This window comes from Pistacia vera, unplaced genomic scaffold (assembly GCF_008641045.1).
Source record: "Pistacia vera cultivar Batoury unplaced genomic scaffold, PisVer_v2 Contig673, whole genome shotgun sequence".
In the NCBI taxonomy this organism is placed as follows: domain Eukaryota; kingdom Viridiplantae; phylum Streptophyta; class Magnoliopsida; order Sapindales; family Anacardiaceae; genus Pistacia; species Pistacia vera.
In genome coordinates, this window is record NW_022196527.1 from 412,722 (window position 1) to 432,143 (window position 19,422).

The 19,422-nt window shown below is 32.7% G+C and overlaps 1 protein-coding gene and 1 pseudogene across 1 annotated transcript; both read left to right on the forward strand.

The window, feature by feature from the left end:
* Positions 1 to 3,639: 3,639 nt before the first annotated feature.
* On the forward strand, positions 3,640 to 6,297 carry LOC116113093 (annotated as a pseudogene).
* Positions 6,298 to 12,186: 5,889 nt separating this feature from the next.
* LOC116113019 (cytochrome P450 90B1-like) lies at positions 12,187 to 15,393 on the forward strand. Its single transcript, XM_031399153.1, has 8 exons — positions 12,187 to 12,637; positions 12,732 to 13,056; positions 13,145 to 13,297; positions 13,410 to 13,661; positions 13,759 to 13,851; positions 13,936 to 14,014; positions 14,095 to 14,207; positions 15,095 to 15,393. Exons 1-8 carry the CDS (start codon positions 12,402 to 12,404, stop codon positions 15,323 to 15,325), a joined length of 1,482 nt encoding a protein of 493 aa, XP_031255013.1. The 5' UTR covers positions 12,187 to 12,401; the 3' UTR covers positions 15,326 to 15,393.
* Positions 15,394 to 19,422: the final 4,029 nt, after the last annotated feature.

The window sequence follows — 19,422 nt, forward strand, 5'->3', positions numbered from 1 at the left end:
TTTGGTTGGTAGATTTAATTGCTGTACATAGTCTCTCTTTGTAATAATTGACCATCAACTCAGTTAAAATTAGATATAAGTATTGGGTCGATCTAATAAGATAGAATTAAATAAAATGATATAATATATTGATTCATACCTATGGTTCTAACCACCAAGCCTAAAACAAAGTGTGTTTTTGTATATGATATGACTGTATCTGTATGTATGGCTGTACCTGTCTCTTGCAAAGTTGACTGCAAGGTAAACACGACATTGAGATGAATGCGTTATTTTTTTTTTATTTCAACTACCAATTAATGGAGTTAACGGTGAGGCCAACAACCAAAGTCGTGGATAACTTAAAAAGAGACCATTATACCTAATTAATTTGAGACTCCTCACTGAGCTAACCGTCACCTTCATGTTAGGTTTCCTTTCGCTTTCCAGTTTTCTTTTTTGTTTAGTACTTCTTTCTCAAGTTTGTGCACACTAACAGCAACCTAGGATTAAGCAAAATAAAATGTAAAGGGTGAAAATTGGAAGAACAATATAATTTTAAATTAAATAAGTACAAATCAAAGAAAAAAGGGTTTGTCGATTAAAAATAGGGGAAACTATATTTGTGTAAATAAAGAATTAAAAATTTAGGAAAAAGAATTGAAATCTGGGTTGTTGAATCAATTATGGGCAATAGAGAAAGAACTTGTATGGGAAGTAGATAAAGAGAGGTTTACTTTTGACAGTAAAAAAAATAAAAAAATGGGAGTTTAACTTATTTGACGGATTGCAGTTTTTTTTGTAATTTATTTTTCATTTGGGGTAAATTATAAAACTTGGCCAAAGAATTTAAACTTAAGTGGGGTCAACTGACGCCCCGGAACCCCCCTCTTTTGACAGCAGGAAATGGTTATTATTTGAGTCGGTACTGGTACAAGGTGAATTCAGATAATTAACAACATATCTAATATATTAAAATACTCCATAACACCATGCACATTTTCTAAAATTAATATATAGGATTACATAAGTTTAATGCTTTATCTCTTTTTTTTTTTTTTTTTTTTGGTAAGTAATGCTTTATCTCATTGTAAGTTTGTAACCAACCGTATCTCTTTGCCACCCACAATCTTTTAGTGGTTACTGTAGGACCCAATTCTGTTTTTGTGCTAAACTGTCCTGGCATGCTGGATTGGATTTGGATCATATCTTACTTGTAATTACCATCAACTTTCAATGCTTAAATTAAACCTTATAATAAATTTAAAATATTATATTAATGTGATGGGTGTGTTAAACCTCATAATATGATATTTTAGAGTGTGTAAATTAAATATTTCATATTATGAATCATGATGTATCTCCATGAAAACCCTACATGAGTAGAAACTTTTTGGGCGGGCTTCTATATATGTTTAGAAGATGCAATGATACAGGGTACTACAACCACACAATTGACAGTGATGAAGAAAAAGTCAGTAAATATATAAAAAATAATAATCCGTAAAACGGAAAAAAGAGTGTTGAAAAGGGATAACGGATATGAAAGAGAAGCCCCACTGTTAGACTGTTGAATGAGCGTGGGGGTGGGGCTCTGCTTCTGCTTCTGCACCTGCTTCCGTCCAGTTACCGCCTTGGAGTCGGTCCATTGCTGTTTTAAGCTACAGCAATTATCACTGTTTGACTTTGACTGCTTACGTGGGGCATCCGTTCTTTCCAAATCTCCTACATTTAACATTAGTAGAAGGGGTTATTCTTGTCTTTTAAATTAAAACAAACAAGAGAAAGAATAATCCTACAATATATCATTTTCATACAATATTTTCATACAACATTATATGGTAAGATTAATTGATAATTAATGTAAAATTAAATTTCACTCAATTATATCTTACACATAATATTATATAAAAAATATGTATGAGAATGATGTATGTATAGTATTATTCCAAGAGAAATCTGCACATTTCTGATTATATCATGGAAAGTTTTAAAATTACGTATGAGTCATTAAGACAATAGTGGACGTCTGTGACGTGGACTGTTAGTCTAATATGTTTTGTAGATATAGAAAAACACAAGTTAAATGCATTAATGTCTGTTGTCGATTTAACAGTTGGTGTGATATTCGTTATAATTAATTTAAGAGAAAATTGAAGCTTTATCTATGAAAACCAATTTAGTTAAACTTTACGTTGATTTGGGTATGACTATGAGACAGCTAAAGAAGTTATTTTTATTAGTATAAATATAAATACAAAAGGAAAGTCCATAGGCTTAAAATGTTTATTTATTATATATAGGTAAAATATTTTATATAAGAATAAATTTTATATAGTTATAAAAAAATTATTTCTAACTTAAAATAATTATAAAAAAAAAAACTCTATATTATAAATTATAATTTTTTAATTTTCGTCTTAAGGAAAATTATCTTTAACAGTAATAATTATGTGTATATTACAAAAAAAAATATTATTTGTTACACTAAAAGTTTAAGATGAAATAAAATATTTATACTTTAAAGTTTTTTCAGAAAAATGATTTATACTTAAAAGTTGTACCAAATTTTTAACTTGTAGGACATACTCACTAGCATGGACATCTTCTTGTTGAAGCCAAAATATTTATAATTTTTAATATGTTTAGAGTTCTTGTCATGAAACTTTTGTATTTCGTACTATCACCTTCATGATTATTTACTCTTTTCTTGTATAATTGAGTGATGATTTCTTTCAATTAAAGCAACATGACTTATTACTCATTTGAATGATTAAGGAAGAAATTAATATCCATTCGATTAGTGAATGGAGTTATCAAATCTGATCACTCAATTCTACAATGATTCTTGATTTTTCTCATCCACTTATTTATAACTGCAATTTATCGACATCAGATACTAATTTATAATGCTTAAAACAATTGATAATTATTTATGACTTAATCAATAAATATGTACAATTGATTTACAATCATCACAAAGATACTTATCTTTGTTGATTTCAAGACACGATCTTCTATTCATTTAAAAAGTAGGCAATTAAAACGTTGAATTGAAATCCTAATACTATTAAAACAATGAATTATAAAATAAGAAATTTTTATAAACTAAATCTTTATTCAATTATAATCTTCATCGTAATAAAATTAATTAGTCTCATCGTTATGATTTAGAGAGGTTTTATATATTAAGTTGGGTTTAATGTCTGTTGGGATTTAACGTAGTGGTGATATCGTATAATTAATTTAACGAGAAAATTGAAGCTTTATTTGTAAAAACCCAGTTTAGTTAAACTTTACGTTGTTTTGGTTAGAGACAGCTACAGAAGGTATTTTTATTAGTATAAATAAAAAGAAAGTCCATTGGCTTCAAAATGTTTTATTTATTTATTTATATATATTAAGTTTGGGTTCATCAAAACCATCTTTCATAAACTCCGAAAAGGAACTTCCTTTTCAGTACATGAAGAAGTTCAGAAAGTAGAAATCTAATTTCGTGTTATCACAAAAACATCTAAAGATTAGGAGAGAGAGAGTGAGAGTCAGCCATTCTCCATGTCTGAATCAGACCATATTCTCTTACTTTTATCATCAATTTAGCTCTTCTTATATCCATTCTAATCAATAGAAAGAAAACCAGATTTAATTCACACGGGCAACATGGGGTGGCTTTATTGGAGAAACCATTGGTTATTTGAAGCCTTACTCTGCTATACAGTAGGGAATTCATGGAACATCACATAGCAAGGTAAATTAAAATTTTTGATTCAGCTACAAACTACAGAGAGTTCAATCCAATCATGGCATTAACTTACTGTTTTATTTTCAATGATATGCCGCAGGTATGGAAAAATCTACAAGTCAAGTTTGTTTGGCGAGCCGACGATAGTCTCTGCAGATGCGGGCTAAATGATTCATATTTCAAAACGAAGGGAAATTGTTTGAATGCAGCTATCCAAGAAGCATAGGTGAATTCTCGGAAAATGGTCTATGTTGGTTCTCGTTGGAGACATGCACAGAGACATGAGAATTATATCTCTCAACTTCTGAGCCACGCCAGGTTAAGGACTCATCTATTGAGAGAAGTGGAGAACCATACCTTTCTGTTTTGAATGCATGGAAGGATAATTCTGTACTTTCTGCTCAAGATGAAGCCCAGAAGGTTAACTCTTTCCAAAGTTCGAATTTGAATTCATGAAGTATTTTTTAAATTAGCTTAATAACTTATAGAAGATGGGTATTGCAGTTCACTTTCAATTTGATGGCGAAACATATTATGAGCATGGACCCTGGCAAACTGAGACTGAGCGGTTAAAAAGAGAATATGTTACTTTCATGAAAGGAGTTGTATCGGCACCTTTAAATTTGCCTGGATGTGCATACAGAAAGGCCTTACAGGTAATATCACTACTGTACTAATGAATTAATTGATCCCGGAACCTCATTAATTACCTATTTAGTAAGTTCATCTTGTTTGGTTACTTTGGCTGTTCTGTTTGGCAGTCTCGATCAACCATCCTGAAATTATTGAGGAAAAAATGAAAGAGAGAATCCAAAAAATGGAGGATGGACAAGACGACATGGAGCAAGATGATCTTTTAGGGTGGGTTTTGAAGCATTCGAATCTTTCAACAGAGCAAATTCTTGACTTGGTACTAAGTTTGCTCTTTGCCGGCCATGAAACTTCATCAGTTGCAATAACTTTATCTATCTCTTCTTGCAAGGTTCCCTGCAGCTGTTAACAGTTACAGGTAATTCAGCATAACAGATTACATGTATACTTGATTAATTTTTTTGATCATATATATATACATACATGATATTAATACTTGTTTGTTTCTTCACAGGAAGAACACCTTCAGATGCCAGAGCCAAGAAGCAATCGGAGAGAAGGAGTTGAACTGGGAAGATACAAGAAAATGGAATTCACCCATGTGTAAGTTGTATTAATTTAATAATTAATATTTCTGTAGATATAATGAATAAAGAGTGAATTTTATCCTCTTTGTAAAGGTTGTGAGTGAGACACTAGACTTGGAAATGTTGTAAGATTTCTCCACAGAAAGGCTCTGAAAGACGTACGGTACAAAGGTAAAGACATATATATAATTATCAGGCGTCGGTTTGAAGGTAAATTGTGTGTAAATAATAAATATTATATTATAGGTTGACATTCCGAGTGGGTGGAAAGTACTTCCAGTATTAGCAGCAGTGCAATGGATTCTTCTCATTTTGACCACCCAACACTTCAATCCATGGAGATGGCAGCAGCAGGTTAGTCAGTTTTACTCTTACTTTCATTTCTCACATACACTCCCTGCAATTGGATTTATTAGAACGTGAAAAAATGTCTTTCACGCTATAAAAATCTCATTGATATGGTTTTTTAAAAGTTGTAATAGTTGGAAAACTATAAACAAATATCCATGAAATTTATATTATACGAAGTTTAAAAAGAAACATATCATAGTAGCAATAATAATCATAAGATCCTTTCTTCAGTTTATACTTTACGTTTAATTATTTATTTCAATTCATTATATAGTTGTCAAAAAAATGATCATAACAGTAGATAACTGTCACCTTAAGTCGATTCATATTGAATTTTATCGAAGGCGAGTAAAATTATCGTATATTATGACTATAGTTGAAGATTTTATATGCTGTGTTTGGGAGGTGATGTTCATTCGTGTCTCGTCGCATCAGAAAGCAAGAAATTTAACATAGAACGATATCGGACGGTTCTCCCATGCCCACAGAGTTGGTGTTATGAACGGAGGACAGATGTTGCATAGTGTAGGACGTAAGTAGGACCCAAAAAAAACCTCTGTCGTGTGCGCGGGGGAGGTGGGGGTATTGAGATAATTAAAGGCCATGGAGTGTGGGGTTTTACAGTTCTCACATGCAGTGCATCTGTACTTTTCATTGGATATAAAAAAACTGGTCCAAACAAATCTTAAACTTACACTACGGTTAAAAAATTAAACGGCAAACTATATAAGTCAGACAGTGACAATGCTTGGAACTGACCATGAAAAAAGATATTATACATGTCTTATAAAAGGTATAATTTTTTGTTATGGCGGTGCAGCAAAACAGTGGAAGTAGCGGGGCAACAAACAATTATTTTATGCCATTTGGTGGAGGACCTCGGCTCTGCGCTGGATCAGAACTAGCAAAACTGGAAATGGCTGTTTTTATCCACCATTTGGTTCTGAATTACCATTGGGAATTAGCTGAACGGATCAAGCATTTGCTTTCCCTTTTGTGGACTTTCCAAAAGGCTTACCCATCGAGTTAAGCACCAGCCTTGTTTAATTAATTCATGCTCCTGCTCATGCATGCATGAATTAATTTCAAAAAAGAGACCTCTCTCCTCCTCTCTCTCTCTCTCTCAACCTTTCATGTCATATACATAATAGAATCTTCCAGACATCTATCGTTTTACGTGAAGATCTTGAGTATCTCTGATTTTCCAACTTGTAATGTAAGTCGATCTTATTATATAGCTCACATCCATCAAGGGAAGACAAAAAAAATTGAACAAATAGACATCGTTAGGACCACATTTTCCTCAACCCCCATGTTGTAAATTGTATATATCTCTCTGGTCCTGCCATGTGGGACTAGGTACTAAATTACATTTACATGGTGTATTATTAACGTATTGTTTTGTATTTTCTGTGTCAATTATTTTAATTTAACTTAAATATTTGTATTTTCAGTAAATCATTCAGTCCGAAAAGAAGATTAGTTTTAGAGTTAATAAATTTAATATAGAACTACTTTTAGGAGTTTGACGGTTCGCTTGAGTCTTTGTGTATATTCAAGAAATCCTGAGTTAAACCTCATGTTATAACAAGTGATAGTCATTGAAGGCTTACTTGACCGTTAACTTCAGAGTCTCGGAGGATTAGTTGAGGTGTGCGCAAGCTACCGAACACTTAGATATAGAAAAAAAAAAAAAAATCAATATAGCATAATCTAATTAGTGTAGTGCCCTTAATAATTACAAAGTCACATGGACATCGAATATAGCTTCTGTAAAACGTGATACAAGGTGTTGGAAATATGGAATGTGTACAGTGATTGGATAAAGTTTTCATTTATCGAAAAAAACCAATACATATATGTAAGTGAAAATGGAGATTTTCTAATCATAAAATAATATACTTAATAAGAATTGTGAAAATGAAATCAAATGGGAACGACTTACACATACCCAAAGTTTGTTTTATAGACAAAGTGGTACTCAAAAGGTTTGGAAATGACAAACACCATTTTTCCATCATGTTTTGTTAGGAATTTCCATATGCTAAAAGACAAAAATGGTAAAAAGACTAGAATCCCATCAATCTCCATTCCCAATGCGGCCAACAAGGGCCAGTGCCACTGTTATCACGAACTTCGCAAAAAATGTTAAATCCGATCAAAAAATCGATCGATGACGCAAGAGGGTTATGCAAACAGGCCTGAGGTGAGAATAGATATGAAGAAAAAATTAAAATTTAAAATTTTATGACAGTAGATAAATTACTATACTGTCTTTTAGCAACAGAAATCTCTAATAGAATATGACAAAAGTATTTGTTTGTCATTTTCAAACTTTTTGGGTATTAACTGTTTTATACCAAACTTGGGTAGGTGAAAGTTATTCGGCCTGAAATAAGTTATAAGATGCAGGTTACTTGGTGGTTGAAGTGTGGTAAGATGTTAGAAATAGTGTTGGTGGCCAACTTAATTCAGCATATTATATTATAATATCTGTAATTAAATTAAGCAGATTAATTGTCACAATCTAAAGTCACTGTGCTAAAATCTGAAGTATTTGTCTTATTGAAGATTTTTAGCTTGACTTTTGTGGAAGTATCCTGCAAATCGGCACAGTCCAATTAAATCGGGGTGGTAAAGAAGCTAAGTTATATGATAAATAATTAAAAGGTTGTTGGTGACCATATGTTTTTTTATTAGTCTTACGTCTTTGTCAACCACACGTGTAAAGTACCCAGAATCATATTAATTCTCTTCAATCATTAGCAATGTATTGTTGGTCACCCGCACGAGTGGTTAAGTTTGGCTGCCCTGCCCAGCCCGCCCTTGGTTAGTCCATCTAAACCCATCCTCATTCCTCCACGTATTAACTTACCCCCTTTCTTTACTTTATTACAGTTTTACACTTGTTCCAATAACAATCTCATTTACATTAAAGCCGATAACGACTCTCTCTTTATCTTTATCTTTATCTTTAACTTATTAATTATTTATTTAAATAAACATTTTTAGTAATACATTGTACATGGTTTGACTTGAAAAGTTAAAAGTGGTAATGTGCTAAATGGGTGCGTCTCCCCTGAAGAGCATGTGGATTTGGTGAAGATTGAAAAGATAAGTTGGCAAATGGGGATTCACGAAGGGGGCAATAATGCACGCACGTGGATTGGAATTAAATATATGCCCCATTTTTATAACCGTGGTTATGAGTAATGAGTAATATCCTGTTTTTTTTTCTTGTTTGGGTAAATGTCTTACACCCTTTTCATTTCTTTACAAATATGACCCAAGATTTCCATATTTTCATTTTCTATTAATATCATCTACCTACTACTTTTTTTTTTTATTATTATTATTTTTTTTTTTATAGGTATTTGAGGTATTTAGGTACATATTAGAGTTTGTCTAATCTTCAAGGCCACTGAATACTCTACAAACCCAATAGACTAAGGTAATTGCATAAATATTAGGGGTGTTCAGTTCCAGGTACCCTGTATTTTTTTAAGAAACCGGAACCGACGGTTCCTTGAAATTTGGAACTGGAATTGGAACCTATGGTTCCGATTCCTAGGTACCCAAAACTGGAACATGTAACAACAGTTTCGATTCTGGGTATCCTATAAAATTACAATGACCCCCTAAATTTTTTTTTAAATGGTTAAAAAACCCTTAAAAACTTACAAATATCCCCCCACCTGGAACTTGTTAACAAAAATAAATTACAAATTATAAATCCAAAATTATAAACTCTATTACTTTGTAAAGATAGATTCTCAAAAGTCAAACCAACTTACTTTAAATGTTATGAAATATAAATATAAATGTATTCTCATTACGTTTTCTACAAAAGTTTTTATTAACCTCCTACTCTTTAATTTAATTTTATATTAGTCTTGGTTTCCGGTTCCGATTCCGGTTTCTAACTATAAGAACTGGAACTGAAACAGCACAGTAACGATTCCAAAAATTTGGAACCGGAATCTACCCGTTGACGACCGGTTCCGAGTAGGAACCGGAACCAAACCCTAGGTACTCGCCGGTTCTGGTTCCAATCGGTTCTTTTGAACACCCTTAACAAATATAGTAGATATCTCTTTGTGACTCGAACACAAAACATTCTAGGTATAGCTAATCCCAATTGGTTAAAGGGTTTGTCATCCGGCCACAAGGGGAGGGGTTACCCCTTTTGTTTTGGCTCCCCCCACACAACCAATTCCCATATTAACATTTTACAATCTGATATTCACCTTTCGTTGACTCATTTGAGCACTTTTTAAATGTGAAATTAGTTTATTAGTAAGCATAATAACATGTTTAAAGAGTGAAATGGCCATCCATCAGGCAGCGGGACCATTGTGCACTAAAGGTGGGTTTAAGTACATTAGAAAAGCAGAGAAACAAAGGCTTAGAGATAGAGTAGACTGCGTTTCTGTTGCTTTAAATTATTATTATTTTTCCTCCTACCGTTAAAGGTTTGGTTGTTGGATAACTAGAGACCGTCTAATTGGTATGGTCCTCACTTCTCTCATATTAGTGAACCTAATTGGCCCTTCATGGATTCAATGCAATGCAGAAGAAGATAGCAGAAATATTTTAAAAGGCTCCAAATGGTTTACTGATCTGTGATTTTTGCTTTCAAAATCAACACATAACTACTACTTTATCTCTTTATATTTGAATAGTGGGACCTTGCATTGGTTATGCTTATGCCTTAGATTTCTGCATGATTATAACAGCTCAAATGAGAATGTTCATCAATAATAGCAGCTACTGGTCATAATCATGAATCAATTAAGTGAAATAGTCAAATTTTGCAAATACTATCAAATGGTTTTAGTTGTCATAATAAAAGAAATGTTAACATCCACAAACTACATATCAAATATTAATTTATGTGTCTATCATTAACAACAACCTAGGACTAAGTCAGAAATAAAATGTAAGGGGTCAAAGTTGGAAGAACAATATAATTTTAAATTAAAATAAGTACAAATCAAAGAAAAAAGGGGTTTGTCGACTTAATAAGTAGGAGAAAACTATATTTGTGTAAATAAAGAATTAAAAATTTAAGAAAAAAATTGAAATCTAGGTTGTTGAATCAATTATGGGCAATAGAGAAAGAGCTTGTATGGGAAGTAGATAAAGAGGGGTTTACTTTTGATATCAAAAAAAAAAAAAATGAGAGTTTAACTTATTTGATGGATTGTAGTTTTTTTGTAATTTAATTTTCATTTGGGGTAAATTTATAAAACTTGTCCAAAGAATTTAAACTTAAGGAGGGTCAACTGACGAACAACCTCCCCCCCACCCCCCCCACCCCCCCCCCCCCCCCCCCCCCCGACGGCAGCAAAAAGTTATTAATTTGAAGTCCGGTAGTGGTATAAGGTGAATTCAGAAATTAACAACATTATGAATATATTAAAATGCTTCATAACACCATGCACATTTCTAAAATTATATATAGGATTACCTAAGTTTATGGCTTGATCTCTTTTTTTTTTTTGGTAAGTAATGCTTTATCTCATTGTAAGTTTGTAACCAACCGTATCTCTTTGCCACCCACAATCTTTTAGTTGGTTACTGTAGGACCCAAATTCTGTTTTTGTGCTAAAACTGTCCTGGCATGCTGGATTGGATTTGGATCATATTCTTACTTGTTTAATTACCATCAACTTTCAATGCTTAAATTAAACCTTATAATAAATTTAAAATATTATATTAATGTGATGGTTGGTGTTAAACCTTCAATAATATGATATTTTAGAGTGTGTAAATTAAATATTTCATATTATGAATCATGATGTTATCTCCATGAAACCCCTACATGATGTAGAAACTTTTTGGGCAGGGCTTCTATATATGTTTAGAAGATGCAATGATACAGGGTACTACAGCCACATACTTGACAGTGATGAAGAAAAAGTCAGTAAATATATAAAAAATAATAATCCGTTAAAACGGAAGAAAAAGAGTGCTGAAAAGGGATAACGGATATGAAAGAGAAGTCCCACTGTTAAGACTGTTGAATGAGCGTGGGGGTGGGGCTCTGCTTCTGCATCTGCTTCCGTCCAGTTAGCGTCCCTTGGAGTCGGTCCATTGCTGTTTTTAAGCTACCGCAATTATCACTGTTTGACTTTGACTACTTACAGTGATTATCTTTTAATTTGTAGGTAAATTACTAGTTGGTATGCACAACTTCTTGTTGAAGCCAAAATATTTATAAGTATGTTTAAAGTTTTTTATCTCAAAACTTTTTATATTTCCGTACTATCACCCTCGTGATTATTTACTTATTTTCTTGTGTGATTGGAGCGATGATTTATTCTTCAGTTAAAGCATACATAACTTGTTGCTCATTTAAATTATTGAGGAAGACATTAATATCCATTCGATTAGTGTAGTGAAGTTGTCAAATCTGATCACTCAATTCTACAATGACTCTTTGATTCTTTTCATCCACTTTATTTATAATTTGTAATTCATCGACATCAGATATCCTAATTTTATAATGCTTAAAACAATTGGCAATTGTTTTTGACTTCACATCAATTTAACAATGCATCAACTATGTTTACAATTCATCAAGGACACTGATCTTTGTTGGTTCCAAGACTCGATCTTCTATTCGTTTAAAAAGTAGGCAATTGAAACGCTGAATTGAAATCCTAATACTATTAAAACATGAATTGAAATTCTAATACTGTACTACTAAAATATGAATTATAAAATATGAAATTTTTATAAGTACACCTCTATTATATTATAACTTCTTCATCGTAATAAAATTAATTAGTTTCACCATTATGTCTTATTAAGTTTGGTTTAATGTCTTTTTGTCAGATTTAACAGGGGGCGTGATATTCGTATAATTAATTTAATGAGAAAATTGAAGCTTTATTTGCAAAAACCAGTTTAGTTAAACTTTACGTTGTTTTTGGTTAGAGACAGCTAAAGAAGGTATTTTTATTAGTATAAATACGAAGGAAAGTCCATTGGTTTCAAAATGTTTTTATTTATTTATATATATTAAATTTGGTTTCATCAGAACCATCTTTCATAAACTCCGAAAAGGAACTTCCTTTTCAGTACATGAAGAAGTTGAGAAAAGTAGAAATCTAATTTCGTGTTATCACAAAACATCTAAACAGATTATGGAGAGAGAGACTGAGAGTCAGCCATTCTCCATGTCTGACTCAGACCATATTCTCTTACTTTTATCATCAATTTTAGCTCTTCTTATTATCTTCATTCTAATCAATAGAAAGAAAACCAGATTTAATCTTCCACCGGGCAACATGGGGTGGCCTTTTATTGGAGAAACCATTGGTTATTTGAAGCCTTACTCTGCTATATCAGTAGGCGAATTCATGGAACATCACATAGCAAGGTAAATTAAAATTTTTTGATTCAGCTACAACTACAGAGAGTTCAATCCAATCATGGCATTAACTTACTGTTTTATTTTCAATGATATGCCGCAGGTATGGAAAAATCTACAAGTCAAGTTTGTTTGGCGAGCCGACGATAGTCTCTGCAGATGCCGGGCTGAATAGATTCATATTTCAAAACGAAGGGAAATTGTTTGAATGCAGCTATCCAAGAAGCATAGGTGGAATTCTCGGAAAATGGTCTATGTTGGTTCTCGTTGGAGACATGCATAGAGACATGAGAATTATATCTCTCAACTTCTTGAGCCACGCCAGGTTAAGGACTCATCTATTGAGAGAAGTGGAGAACCATACCTTTCTTGTTTTGAATGCATGGAAGGATAATTCTGTACTTTCTGCTCAAGATGAAGCCAAGAAGGTTAACTACTTTTCCAAAGTTCGAATTTGAATTCATGAAGTATTTTTTAAAATTAGCTTAATAACTTTTAAGAAGATGGGTATTGCAGTTCACTTTCAATTTGATGGCGAAACATATTATGAGCATGGACCCTGGCAAACCTGAGACTGAGCGGTTAAAAAGAGAATATGTTACTTTCATGAAAGGAGTTGTATCGGCACCTTTAAATTTGCCTGGATGTGCATACAGAAAGGCCTTACAGGTAATTCATCACTACTGTACATAATGAATTAATTGATCCCGGAACCTCATTAATTACCTATTTAGTAAATAGTTTCATCTTGTTTGGTTACTTTGGCTGTTCTGTTTGGCAGTCTCGATCAACCATCCTGAAATTTATTGAGGAAAAAATGAAAGAGAGAATCCAAAAAATGGAGGATGGACAAGACGACATGGAGCAAGATGATCTTCTAGGGTGGGTTTTGAAGCATTCGAATCTTTCAACAGAGCAAATTCTTGACTTGGTACTAAGTTTGCTCTTTGCCGGCCATGAAACTTCATCAGTTGCAATAACTTTATCTATCTACTTCTTGCAAGGTTCCCCTGCAGCTGTTAAACAGTTACAGGTAATTCAGCATAACAGATTACATGTATACTTGATTAATTTTTTTGATCATATATATACATATATGTATAATTAATACTTGTTTGTTTTCTTCACAGGAAGAACACCTTCAGATTGCCAGAGCCAAGAAGCAATCAGGAGAGAAGGAGTTGAACTGGGAAGACTACAAGAAAATGGAATTCACCCAATGTGTAAGTTGTATTAATTTAATTAATTAAATATTATTATGTAGATATAAATGAAATAAAGAGTGAATTTTTATCCTCTTTGTAAAGGTTGTGAGTGAGACACTTAGACTTGGAAATGTTGTAAGATTTCTCCACAGAAAGGCTCTGAAAGACGTACGGTACAAAGGTAAAGACATATATATAATTAATCAGGCGTCGGTTTGAAGGTAAAATTGTGTGTTAAATTAATTAAATATTATATTATAGGTTATGACATTCCGAGTGGGTGGAAAGTACTTCCAGTATTAGCAGCAGTGCACTTGGATTCTTCTCATTTTGACCACCCCCAACACTTCAATCCATGGAGATGGCAGCAGCAGGTTAGTCAGTTTTTAACTCTTTACTTTTTCATTTTCAAACTACACAGTACACTCCCTGCAATTGGATTTATTAGAACGTGTAAAAAATGCCTCTTTCACGCAATAAAGCACGTTATAAAAATCTTATTGATATGGTTTTTTTAAAAGTTTGTAATAGTTGGAAAACTTATAAACAAATATCCATGAAATTTATATTATACGAACTTAAAAAAAGAAACATATCATAGTAGCAATAATAATCATAAGATCCTTTCTTCAGTTTATACTTTACGTTTAATTATTTATTTCAATTCATTATATAGTTGTCAAAAAAATGATCATAACAGTAGATAACTGTCCCTACCTTAAGTCGATTCATATTGAATTTTATAGAAGGCGAGTAAAATTATCATATATTATAGACTATAGTTGAAGATTTTATATGCTAGTGTTTGGGAGGTGATGTTCCATCTAGGCCGTTTGTCTCGTCGCATCAGGAAAACGCAAGAAATTTAACATAGAACGATAATCGGACGGTTCTCCCATGCCCATCAGAAGTTGGTGTTATGATCGGAGGACAGATGTTGCATACTGTACGGAAGTAAGTAGGACCCACAAAAAAAACCTCTGTCGTGCGCGTGGGGAGGTGTGGGGGTATTGAGATAATTAAAGGCCATGTGAGTGTGGGGTTTCTTACAGTTCTCACATGCACGTGCATCTGTACTTTTCTCATTGGATTAATTACAAAACTGGTCCAAACAAAATCTTGTTAAAACTTACACTACGGTTAAAAAATTAAACGGCAAACTATATAAGTCAGACAGTGACAATTGCTTGGAAACTGACCATGAAACAAGATATTATACATGTCTTATAAAAGGGTATAATTTTTTGTTATGGCGGTGCAGCAAAACAGTGGAAGTAGCGGGGCAACAAACAATTATTTCATGCCATTTGGTGGAGGACCTCGGCTCTGCGCTGGATCAGAACTAGCAAAACTGGAAATGGCTGTTTTTATCCACCATTTGGTTCTGAATTACCATTGGGAATTAGCTGAACCGGATCAAGCATTTGCTTTCCCTTTTGTGGACTTTCCAAAAGGCTTACCCATCAGAGTTAAGCACCAGCCTTTGTTATAATTAATTCATGCTCATGCTCATGCTCATGCATGCATGAATTAATTTCAAAAAAGAGACCTCTCTCTCTCTCTCTCTCTCTCTCTCTCAACCTTTCATGTTATATACATATACAGGATCTGCCAGAAATCTATCGTTTTCACGTGAAGATCTTGAGTATCTCGGATTTTCCAACTTGTTAATGTAGGTCGATCTTATTATATAGCTCACATCAATCAAGGGAAGACAAAAAAAATTGAACAAATAGACATCGTTAGGACCACATTTTCCTCAACCCCCATGTTGTAAATTGTATAATCTTACTCTGGTCCTGCCATGTTGGGACTAGGTACTAAATTATTCATTTACATGGTGTATTATTACCGTATATGTTTTGTATTTTTCTTGTTCAATTATTTTTAATTTAACTTAAATATTTGTATTTTCAGTAAAATCATTGAGTCCAAAAACAAGATTAGTTTTAGAGTTAATAAATTTAATATAAAGCTACCTCTAAGTAGTTTAGCGGTTCGTTTGAGACTCTTAGATGTATTACTCAAAAAATCTTGAGTTCGAATCCTTAAAACTACCAATAAGGGGTAGTCATTGAATGTTTATCTGATTGTTAATTTCAGAGCTCTGGATGACTAGTTAAGGTATGCGCAAATTGGTTCGAATACTCTGAATACCAAAAATAAAAAAAAATAAAAAATTAATATAGCATAATCTAATTAGTGTCATTGCCCTTAATAATTACAAAGTCACATGTGACATCGAATATAGCTTCTGTAAAACGTGATACAAGGTGTTGGAAATATGGAATGATGACAGTGATTGGATAAAGTTTTCATTTATCGAAAAAACCAATACACATATATGTAAGTGAAAAATGGAGAATTTTCCTAATCATAAAATAATATACTTAATTAAGAAATGTGTGAAATCAAAGGTGGATGAATATTTACGTGGATGATATTTCGTTATCCTGGATTATCTGAATGGTCTGTGTGGGGACTGATTGCGCTGGCTTATTAAGAGGCTGTGAACATTACTTGATTAGGGATACCGTTAAACCCTCCTGTAACTTTCTGGGAAAGTGATGCTTTCTGGATCCAGGGGTGTGGAGATGCAAGAATTTAACGACAAAGAAAAGGCTGTTTTGTCGTCTGTCCCGTTTCTCTCCCTTTGCAAAAATTTTCTCAGCAATTTTGTTTATGCTACGTGCCAACCAATCCATATCTTCCATTATTTAAGGGACCATCTACTCATAACTATTTGTCCTCTACCACAACTGCCTCATCCTGAAGTATAACCTTCTTATTTTATGACTTGGTTGTTCGTAGAGTTAATGACTTTTTTTCATCCAAATAATGACTTAATGACCTGTTTTTACTTATTTTTAAAATATTATTTTATTATCTAAATTTATATTTTAATAGTGAACAAATAACAAATTTGATTCAGACTGTTGGGGATTTATGAAGAGGGGAGACCGATGAGTTTTTTTATGGTTGAAAGTTGAGTTCTGGTGATTGAGCTTGATCGGAATTTAACTTGAGAGAGACGGCTACACAAATCCTAATTGCTCGATTGCTAGCGATTGGTGAGGTCGACGAGAGTAAGATTTTTGGGGTTTTGATGAATGATGATCGAGGAAGATAATAGTGATGATGTGAGGTCGTAACAATACCATAATCGGAAACATACTATAAATTTAGATAATAAAATGATATTTTAGAAGTCTGTGGATGAAAAAATGTTATTAAACCATTATCTAGGTAGCAAAAAAAAAAAAAAAAAAGTTATACTCTTGTTCATGTACTCTTAATTTGCTTCATTAACCCATCATTGTATTTAGAGACAACAGACAGAACAACCTCTCTTATATAGTAAACCTATCGTACCTAAGAAATCTACCTGAAAAATAAATTTTACCTGAAAATGGACAAAAAAAATTTGGTTCACCAATCCTCTTACTATTATATATGGAATCCCAACACATGCTATAACTTCTTTAATCATTCAAGAAAATATAATATTTGTCCCATTAATCAATCTAGCCGTCATTTTGGAAACATCAATTATTAATATTCAAAGTTTCAAACTACAAAGTCTAGTGGAAGGTTTAATTTAATAACAATTATTTAGCATTGTAAATAGTACTGAGACAAGCTTCTTTACTCCTCAATTAACAATTAATAGGAATGTCTGCCATATTTTTGACCGCATCGATTCTTACAATGGATTTGTCAGCCATTTATAATACTGATACAACAACTTTGTCGAGGCCTTGCATTATTGATAGTGTCAAATGAAAATTAATTGTACATTTTGCGATGTGGAAACCGTGCAAAATCTTATTTTATTTGAATTATAACTATGCATTTGAGCTTGGTTTCTATGATTTTAATGAATGAATTGAATATTTATATTTATTATAACGAGTAAACTATTTTTTCAGTCGTTTAATGATATTTTTTTACTCTTAAACTTTCAAAATACCATTTTATTATCCAAATTTATATTTTGTTTCTGATTTTTGCATCATTGTGACTTTATACCACCATCATTTTCTTCTCTGATCATCACTCATCAAAATCCCTTAAACCCTACTCCCGTCGACTCTACTAATCGAATGATTAGGGTTTACGCAGCCGTCCCTTCTAAATTAATTTCTAATCTATTCCAATCATTAAAATTCAATATTTCACCACCAAATGAGTCATCGGTCTCCCTTATTTAAAAGTCTTAATAGTCTAGACCGAGTTTATTCTTTGTTCATTGTCGAAATATGAACTTGGATAATAAAATAATATTTTAAAAATACGTGGTTGAGAAAGTATTATTAAACTATTATTTGGGTGAGAAAAAAGTTGTTAACTTTTATTATAAAAGGGATTTGATTGGTCTGGTTGGTAGATTTAATTGCTGTACATAGTCTCTGCTTTGTAATAATTGACCATCAACTCAGTTAAAATTAGATATAAGTATTGGGTCGGATCTAATAAGATAGAATTAAATAAAATGATATAATATATTGATTCATACCTATGGTTCTAACCACCAAGCCTAAAACAAAGTGTGTTTTTGTATATGATATGACTGTATCTGTATGTATGGCTGTACCTGTCTCTTGCAAAGTTGACTGCAAGGTAAACACGACATTGAGATGAATGCGTTATTTTTTTTTTATTTCAACTACCAATTAATGGAGTTAACGGTGAGGCCAACAACCAAAGTCGTGGATAACTTAAAAAGAGACCATTATACCTAATTAATTTGAGACTCCTCACTGAGCTAACCATCACCTTCATGTTAGGTTTCCTTTCGCTTTCCAGTTTTCTTTTTTGTTTAGTACTTCTTTCTCAATGATTCATGTGATTCTGTTGACGTATCTATCAAATATATATATTCGATACAAGTACTGCAACAAAAAGATACGAGAAGAAAGGGTAAAAGTTAATTACTTTTTAAGGGGAATAGAAGATTTGTGAAATATATGTGATAAAGGTTTTACGATCATCTCTTTCCATGTGATGTTGGGAGCAACACGTTGTGGATTCAATGTGATGTGGGCTCTTATTTAACGAAACAAGTACTGTTGAGAGCTACTGAACGAAATAAAAATAGTCATCAGTAGGTCCTTTTTCGTTTTTTTTTTTTTTTCAATGTGATTTTAGATATGGAGGTTGAATCCTGCCATCCTATCTGCCTTGAAATGGCCATTTGTCTGTTTAGGCAGCCGACAAAAGGAGCAAACTGGCAAATTCCAGCATTTTGGCAGCTCACCATTTATGGATATCCTTCACAAAACAATATCGCAAATCTGATTATGAAGGCCAATTTGAATTTGGGCCTGATTAGGTTTAGGTGGTCAGAGCTACGTTACGTACCTACCCCTAACCCTCTTTAAGTTTAGCGTAATATAAATGAATGTTACCCAAACTAGTGCTCCTATTATCCGATTTCAATCTCTTTTCTGGTCAAGACTGCCTGTACATTTTTTGGTTAAACCAATTTTCAGCCCAAGCCAAAGTTCCCTAAGCCCAACATATGAATTACCGAACTAGTGCTCCTATTATGCGTTTTTTTTTTTTGGGGGATAAAAAGAGTGTCACAAC

Bases quoted from the DNA above. Each gene is read 5' to 3' on its own strand.
- LOC116113019 (XM_031399153.1), top strand. From the start codon at position 12,402: ATGGAGAGAGAGACTGAGAGTCAGCCATTCTCCATGTCTGACTCAGAC. The intron at 13,662-13,758 runs GTAATTCAGCAT...TTTTCTTCACAG, and splicing joins CAGCTGTTAAACAGTTACAG to GAAGAACACCTTCAGATTGC. The intron at 13,852-13,935 runs GTAAGTTGTATT...CTCTTTGTAAAG, and splicing joins AAATGGAATTCACCCAATGT to GTTGTGAGTGAGACACTTAG.